A 9482-nucleotide genomic window follows, 5' to 3' on the forward strand; every position below is an offset into this window, starting at 1 on the left:
AGTTATGGTGTTAGGATATTTATCATACTTGTGATAAGAATCAAACAAATCTAGAGAGGAACACATGTGGTCTGTAGCACCACTATCAATAATCCACCTTGTATTGAAACAAGTGAGAAGACAGGTACCTGCTACATGTGCTGATGCTGTTGTAAATACAGTATCCTGAGCACTTGCAGTCTGTTCTTCATGATTGATATGTTGCAAGAATTGATTGTACTGTCCCAAAGAGATTTGTGCAGGCTCATTGTTGTTGTGATCATCACTATTTTCCTCATCTCCATAGACAATTGCTGCAATTTTCCTCCCTTTAAACTTGTTCTGTCCAAAGCTTGGAGGATATCCATGTATCTTGAAGCATTTTTCTATTGTGTGTCCAGACATTTTGCAGTGGGTACAGAACAAATTGAAGTTTCTCTTTGGTGCAGGAGCAAAATTGTTGTTACTAGAATAAGGCCTAACTTGACCTTGTTGACCCTGTTGAAACCTGTAGTTTCCTGAAGGCCTAGCTGAGAAAGATTGAGTAAAATCTTTTAGCATCTGCTGAGAAAGCCATATTGTTACTATCATCTATCATAGTAACCTGCCTTTGTTTCTCCTCCTGCATCAATAGCTTGAAGCTACTGAAACGTTTGGCAGAGGTTGCATCATGAGAATATTAGTCCTTACTGCAGCATACTTGCCATCAAGCTTCATCAACATCTGTACTAAACGCTCTTCTTGTTGCTGTTTCACAATCTTCCGAGTCATATTACAATTACAACCAGAACATGTACACACAGGAATGGGATTCACACCATTTATCTCATCCCAAACTGCCTTTATCTTAGTGAAAAATTCAGCAACAGTACTAGATCCTTGAGACAAATCACTCAATGTTTGCTGAAGAGTAAACAACTGAGGTCCTGAGCTCTGAGAATACCTTTCCTCCAAATCTAACCATATCTCTCTAGCTGAGGTAAAGTACAAAACACTGCGAGCAATGTTGCTATCCACTGAATGTAGAATATAACTTGTGATCATTGCATTGCAACGATCTCAAGCCTGAACCTCTGAGCCTGATGTAGGCATCAACAGAGTGCCATCAATAAAACTCAATTTATTCTTAGCAGAAAGAGCAATAACCATACTTCTCTTCCACTTATTGTAACAATCGCCGTTGAACTTATCAGTAACTAGTGAATTAGTTGGATTTTCAGAAGGATGTATAAAATAAACACTTGAAGGATCTTTAGTGAGAGTAAGAGTGTTTGTTTCAGGCATTTTAGGTATGAAGATGAACTTAGGATAAAAGAAAATCCAAAGATAGTCTAGCAAATCGAAGAACAGAACAATCAACAACTTCAATCGATTCAAAACAATCTCATCCAATTGAAATCACTCAATAATAGCTAATCAAGCCAGAAAATCTCCAAATTCAAGAAATCCGATCAAAGATATACCAAAACTTCCAGAAAAACAACTGAACAAGCTTAAGAAAGCAATCGAAGAATCAATTTACAGTAATCAACAGAATCGATAAGAAAACGCAACAAATAGCAATCAAACGAAAACATCCAGAAACAAAACTTCAAAAAAGATCGAGAAGCGAGCTCACCCGCTCTGATACCATGATAAAGTGTGCTAGCTGCACCTGATTAGCTTCTGCTCAAAGAAGCTCAAGCTTCCATCAATGGCGAAAAAAAATCTTCCAGAAGAGTAGCAGAGGAATTATAGAGAGAGAAGGATAGAGAGAGAAAGAGAATTAGGTAGAAGATATTATTATTCTCATTAATTGTCAGCAAAATACAGAGAGGAAGCTATATATAGGTAGTTACTACAATAAAGTTTGTTAAAACAAACTGATGACATGGAAAGCTGACTAGGATGAGGAAATGAGAAAATCAAATATCTGTAATATCTTCACAGTAATTAGAATTGCATTCGAATAGGTTTTACAAAGAATTGAAGAAGGGTGTATATGTAATACCAAGTATCTAAATACTTTAATTTTTTTTATTAAGAATTGCTGGATGATTTGTGTTAAGATTACTCCCTTCTACATGAATTTGTTTAAATGCTACTCGATCCAAATTTTTTCCTTTTTCTTTTTGTCTTTTTATAATTCCATTTATACTTTTAATTGAGACCAGAAACACGAAAAAGGTAGTGAAAAGTAAGTATTTTTTTACTTACGAATACTAGTTTTGATATAAAACAATATCAGGGAAAGCATAAATCAATCCAACATTGTTATCGAACCAACTCAACCAAAAGCTGACGGGTAATGCCTAGGAATATATGCTTAATACTCTTTAAAACAGGGGACATTACACGAAAGCTATAGTACATTTATGCGAGGCCGCGAGGGGTGATACATAGCGAGCTATTAACTAGTCAATCAGTCACAGAACTTGATCGGTTTGCAGAAGTGCGTAGTCGCAACGATTCACTAACCTGTAATTTGCTTAGCTTTCGGGAGGGCAAGTGTATGCTTTGTACATCATCAGAAGAGCGTTCTTGTAACAGTCGCTTGTGAGTAAGAGAGTTCACCAATGCAACCAAGACATATACAACAAAACTGACAAACCCAAATGCAGCCATAGTCGCATAGTAATAATCAAGATGATGACTTTGTGTTATATCTTTTCCAAACCAACCGTGCTTGTTACCACCTGTAACGTAGTACCAGAAGCAAAACCATCCTATGCCGAGTAGCTTCCCCGTGCCCACGATACTTTTACCGAGCATACTACCATATGGTCCAGCGATTGAGCCAGGCATTTCTTGTTTAAAAAAACAATCAATGCCATTACCAACTAGCCCATCCATGATTCCTATCAAAATCAGTTGGGGAGTCAGCCACAATACACTAATTGTTTCGTCAGTTTGTTTTCTTTTCTTGAGTGATTTGGCCTCAACTATGTATGCTATCACAAAACAAGGAACCGAAAGCATCATTCCTAGTCCCACTCGTAGTGTGCCGTGAAATCTTTTCTGTGTCGCTTCATCTTTATTAGCCAATATCCATTGCCAAATACTGCTCACAAGCTCTCGAATAGCATCTGAAATGAATACAAATATCTGGATTGGCACTTTAAATTTGCCGATTTCTGGTTTCATATCATATATTTGTTCATTAAAGAACGTATCCCCTGTAGCAGTCATTACACCATACATCAAGAACACCCATGACAAACAAATGCATCCAACGAAAAGTTTTGTGTCCTCCACTTGCTGGACAGTGCAAAGTTTCCTTTTTCCAAATTCCAATTCAATATTCTCAAGTGATGGATCATACTTTGCTGCTCTATTCAGGCACCTACCATTATTTCAAAATTCAAAAATAAAAAGAAATGTCAGAACCCACCTTAAAGTATACAAATTTTGACCCTCTCCTTGAAACACTCAACCACTCCTCTCCACCCCCCGAAATCCTTAGCCACCCCTTCCCAGGCTATCTCCCATCCAAAGAGATGCAAGAAAGAGAAGTATGCTTCCCATTTAAAGGGTAATGGGATGCCCCCAAGCCCAAGCGGTTCGAAACCATTTTCCCTTAGGATCTCAATACACTTCTACATTCCAAGCCCAAGCGGATCAAACCCGCTTCCCATTAGGATCTTAATACACTTTTAGATTCCGAGCCCAAGCAGTTCAAAACCGCTTCCCATTAGGATCTCAATACACTTCTAGATTCTAAGCACAAGCAGTTCAAAACCGCTTTCCATTAGGGGTTGAACTGCTTCCCAATTGCTTCAGGGTGGTTAGGGTGGGTGGTAGGATTTAGGGGTGTTCAAAAATATTCGGTCCGAAATATCCGATCCGAAAATCCGATGATCCGATCCGAAATTTCGGATATCCGATCCGATTTTCAAGGTTTCGGATATTTCGGATCGGATATCCGAAATAAATTTCAGATTTTCGGATCGGATACGGATCGAATTTTGTCCGAAAATTTTAACTATCCGATCCGAAACCCGACTATCCGATCCGAATATCCGACTATCCGATCCGAAAATTTCGGATCGGATTCGGTTCGCAATTTCTCCGATCCGGATCGGATCGGATATCCGAAATTGAACAACCCTAGTAGGATTTAGCGTATACAAGCAAAAAAAACTACTCCCTCCATCCTTAAATTACATTCCTCTTTGAAAATTTACACGGAATTAAGGAGGGAAGAATAAGACAAATAACAATAATTAGATAATGCTATGGGAAGTACAAAGATAGATTAGTTATTACCCATGACAAATCATCAATCCTTAGCAAAAAATAAGGACCAATCACATGCTCCTAATTAAAAAATTTTAACTAATCATATCCATTGTAATTTGGCACAGGATTATGAGTGAGATTAGGTAAGGATGAGTGAGAAAACATTAAATATAAAACAGAAAAAGAGAGTTGATTTACAAAATTTTTTTTACCAAAAATAGAAAGGAGGAATGTAATTTAGGAACGGAGGAAGTAATTAATATTGATTAGTTTGTATAAAAGAATAATATAAAAGTGGAGAGGATTACCTATATCGATTTGTAAGCTTCTGATGAGCATTGGCACCATTTTCACGATTAGCTCCTGCAGTGTATTCTAGTGTCCCACTGTTATCATTCCTTTTTTTGAATGCAACCAACAACACATTGAAAATCGCAGAGAGCGGGCTTCCCTTAGGTTCCTTACAAGAACAGATATACGAGTATTGCTTTCCCAAAGTGAATAGCACAGTTACTCCCAGCATTATACTAAACACGATCAACAGTTCCAACTTAATATCATGAATCAGATAATCCATTAAAATCGCAATACCAAAAAATATTACAATTATCCAACACCTTTGGAAAAATAGTAATCTAAGTGTCTTCAATGCTTTGTTTAGTTTGTAGGATGAAACAGATTGATCCTTTCCATCTTCTTGGTTAATTTTCAGCTCTAAAACAAACTTTATATTATCTTTGGTGTAATTTTCATAACCACATTGCCCAAACAATATCAACAGTAGTCCCGCAGTAAATAAGCCTTGAAAAATAATATCCAAGTTCCCATTCGCCAAGTACCTCAAAGCCAAGAACCACATCAGCATCCCCTGTACGTTTTAAAACTAAAATTAGGATTGTAAGATAATTAACGCTGTTTAGGAACCACATCACCAACCCCCGTTGAAAATTTTACCATACACCCATCCGGTTAAAATACACGAGTTATAAAAACGCGCGGAAAGAACATTGTGCAAATACAAAGTACACGAGTAAAAAAAAAAAAACAAAACAAAACAATTCTTTCTTTGAGTTAAAGGGATTGATTTATTATTTGTATTCCTTGATTTATGGAATAGATTTATTATTTAAATTATGTTCCATATTACTTTCAATAAACAAGATGTCAAAATTTCATTTTTTTTTGGTTAAGAGAGAGAAATTAAGTTAATAGAGAGAGAAATTATTGTAAATTTTGAATTTCGAATTGATTTAATGTTATTATGGGGTTGATTTTATCGTTTCGATGAATCATTTAATTGAAAGATGTAATTAACAAATTAGTTGTTGAGAAAAAAAGGTATTTTTGATTTTTTTTAAATTTATTTATTTGTTTAGTGTTATTTTCTAACGTTAAAGATGATGTTAATGTTCTTTTATCATTTTATAATTGCAATGAAATATGTTTTTTTTATTCTCATCAATATGTTCTTTGTAGAGCTGTCAGTTTCTGACCCGAACCGTTAAACCCGACTGTTTCGAACCGATCCGAAAAGGAATTGAACTGTTTAAAACCCGTTTTTTGGAAACCGAAAACTGACCCGACCCAATTTTTTCCAAACCGAAACTGAACTAAACCGAATTTGTGCAAACCGTTACTAACCCGACCCGTTATCAAGCCAAACCGTTACAACCCGAAACTGAAAGCAACCCAAACCGATTACGTTTAAACCCGATAGTAACCCGACCCGTTTTAAACCGAAAACCGTTAAAACCCGATAAAAATCCGATAAACCTAAATCGTTCCAACCCGTAACCCGTTGTGACCGAACCGGTTATAATCCGTAACCCGTTGTGACCGAACCGTTTACGACCCGTAGCCCGTTATGACCGAACCGTTTAAAACTCGTAACCCGTTATGACTGAGTCATTTACGACCTGTTACCCAATATGTTTATGATCTAATCTGTTTCAACCCACTACTCGATAAACCCAACTTATTTATGACTTGACTTGATTATAACATGACTCGTTCCTACCCATTATATGACTAATTCGACTCGGTAATCATCCGACTCAATTTTAACCCGATATGATTTGATTAGAAACCCGTTTCAAATTGAGTAAACTCGTTTTCAAACCAACCAAGTTCAATCTAAACCGATTATAACTGAAACGATAATGGTTGGACACGATTTCACCCGATCTATTTTGAACCGAAACCCATTTTCGAACCGACCCAGTTAAACCCAAACTGATTATGACCCGAACCAATTACGACCCGTCCTGATTAAGACCCGAACTGTTTTTAACCGAAACCCACATTAAATGGGCTAAACCCGTTTTCAAACCGACCCAGTTCAACCCAAATTGATTATGACCCGAACCGACTAGAACCCGACCCGATAAGGACCCGATCCGAATAGAAACTGCAATTAAAAAAACCAAACCGAACTGACCCGATAATTTTCAAAACCGACCCAAACCGACCCGTTTATTATTTCAATCCGTTATAAACCGACCCGTTATAACCCGAAACTGATAAACCCAACCCAAACCCGAACTGTTTAACCGAATTGACACCCCTAGTTCTTTGAGTCTAAATTATATGTTCATTATATTACAAACAATGTTCTTTAAGCTATATAAATTGATCATGTTCTTTGGTTATATAATACAAATTAGGTTCATTTTACTTATATAATATGTTCTTATATTTTGAATTTTTGAAATTCAAGATTGAAATTTTGAATTATATTTTTGTGAACAAAGAAATTTTTGAATTCTGAATATTTTTAAATGATTTAACATTTACTTATTGATAAAATTCAATTAATAATTATCTTTTACATTTTTTTAAAAAAACTTGGATCTCATAAAATGTTGTGTTCTTTATATTTCAATTATATGTTCTATTATATATTCATGATGTTCTTTATTATTATATACTCTGTTCTTTCTGCTTTAATCCGTTTGTATAGTACTATACGTATTGGTTGATTTCTTTTTTTTTTTCCTCCTCCCATATAGATATTTTTTCCTGCATTTTTATCCGTGATGATTGTATGAGTTTAAAATTTGTACTCTTTATTAAAAAAAAATTAATGAAAAAAAAACCACTAAACTGATATAATAATGTTAGCGTTTCATATATTTTTATTTTAATTATGAAGTTTATTAGAATATTTAACATCATATTTTTTTTTTAATTTTAGCTCAATTTATCTAATAAGATAGATAATTATTAAATATATTTTTTCTTATATTATTTATATTATGCACATAAGAGAAAGCTAAGAGTTTTATTGCTAAAATCGTGCATTGCACGGGACTAACCTACTATGTATAAAATGATCTCACACACTCTCTCTCTCTTTTTATTTTTCAAAGTACAACAACTGACTTTTACGAAATTATAGGCAATTGATGACTTAAATTTGTTAATGAAAATAATATGCAATTAAATGTAGGAAATTTTTTTATATTATTTTTTTAATATTGTAATCCTAACATTGAACCATTCGATTTTAAGTATTCTAACTTTGAATTATTATTTACTAATTCGAATTTTATAGGGTATATAATTGCTTTTATTTGTCCCAACTGGTCATCCTACCTATTATAGAAGGTTAATAGTCACGTATCATCATGTAGTAGTAAAAAAAAAAAAAGAAATACTATTAAAAAAATTAAACTAGTTCACCCACGCAATGGCGGATCTAAGAAGGCACAAGGGGTAGCACAATGCTACCCCTAAAAAAAATAATAATAAAAAAAAAAACTGCTGCTGATCAAAGAGACCTGTTATTTGAAAAGCTGGTCTCTTTGATTCAGCCATAACCTCCGTGTCTCCGTACCAATCCTTGTTGTTTTTAGCTTTAAACTAAAGAAACCTGTTTTGTATAACAACAGGTCTCGTAGGTTATTTTTGTTTCTTTTATATATTTTTTTAACCTGTCGTGTTTTTTTTTTTTTTTTTTTTTTTTTTTTTTTTTTTTTTGATGATGCTTTTGCTTCTACTTTATATGTTTGCATAGCTAATTATTTGTTCAACTATTTTTATTTTGATGTCTTTCTTTTAAGTTATGAAAAATCAAGTACTAGAATTTATCATTTTTAAATTATAAAATAATTTTTTTTTGAAACCTATAAAATAAATATGTACTCATAATTTAATTATTTTTTATTCTTCGGATATTCGTATATGATACCAATTATAATTTTTTTTTAAATGAGTAGCTTATAATTCTTCGAAACTTCTTCATTTGACGAAGTTCTTCCCAATTTATTGCACTTTTATTTCAATACACATATTTAGAAAATTTATAGTACATCGTAGTATAATTTACCATACATATACATAGTTCCATATTTGTAAAATGAAAATTGATTAAACAAAACAAATCTTAAAAATTTAAAGGCTAATTAACGCTAATATATGTAATAACTCGTTTTTACCCTTTTTTCTCTTATTGCTTAATGGCTAAATGTTACCCCTACTTAAAATTCCTGGATCCGCCACTGCACCCACGTCACCCCCACCCAACTCTCTGGTAGCCCCACCCTATGGTAGCCCCTCCACACCCCCACTATCGAAACCCCCACCAACCAAAACTGTCCCCGTTCCCAGGTTCACCCCAATTCCTCCCCCACCCCCAAAAACCACCCCCTCCTCTTTCCCCCACCCTGAAAACCATCCATCTCCCCTCCCAAGCGCTTTCGAGGCTATTGGACACTAGGGAGAGGAGAGGGGGTGGGAATTAGGGTGGTTCTAGGTATGGGGGAGTTTTGTTGGGGTTTGGAGGTGGGTTGCCAAAGGGTGATGAAAGGGTGGGGCTGCTAGAGGGTTGGGTGGGGAGGGTGGCATGGATGAGCTGGGATTTTGTATTTTTTTAATCAATCTCGTGGTGATATGTGTCCATTAAAAAAAAAAAAAAAAACTCTTTAATAGGTTATATGTCATTTGGGTCCTATAAAAACCAATTTCTCATCATTAAGTTGGGATTATTAATAAGGTCATGTTTGGATTGAGGGTAATATATTCAGGGGGAAATAAAATTCAAATTTGAAAAAGCAGTAGGAAACAAAGTGTTAACACATGAAATAAGATAGTTGTGCCATGATAAAAAGAGAGAGATGAAACCCTCATGATGAGAGTGATAAATTACCCACCCCTTCCTTAGTGTAACTATTATTCCCAAAATGAGGGTATTAGTTCTACTTTCTTCGTTTCATAGATCATACCACACCATCGCTACATATTTTAACTTACAAGAATACCAACTGTATTCTGCTTCCCAATTTTCA

General features: G+C 34.8%; 1 protein-coding gene across 1 annotated transcript; it reads right to left on the bottom strand.

The window, feature by feature from the left end:
* Window positions 1–606: 606 nt before the first annotated feature.
* LOC145627630 (uncharacterized) lies at window positions 607–1023 on the bottom strand. The gene has a single exon (XM_081679994.1). It carries the CDS (start codon window positions 1021–1023, stop codon window positions 607–609), a length of 417 nt encoding a protein of 138 aa, XP_081536120.1.
* Between the last annotated feature and the right edge of the window lie 8459 nt (window positions 1024–9482).

Source organism: Chenopodium album, chromosome 4, assembly GCF_948465745.1.
Source record: "Chenopodium album chromosome 4, dcCheAlbu1.1, whole genome shotgun sequence".
Classification (NCBI taxonomy): Eukaryota; Viridiplantae; Streptophyta; class Magnoliopsida; order Caryophyllales; family Amaranthaceae; genus Chenopodium; species Chenopodium album.

Bases quoted from the DNA above. Each gene is read 5' to 3' on its own strand.
- LOC145627630 (XM_081679994.1), bottom strand. From the start codon at position 1,023: ATGATCACAAGTTATATTCTACATTCAGTGGATAGCAACATTGCTCGC.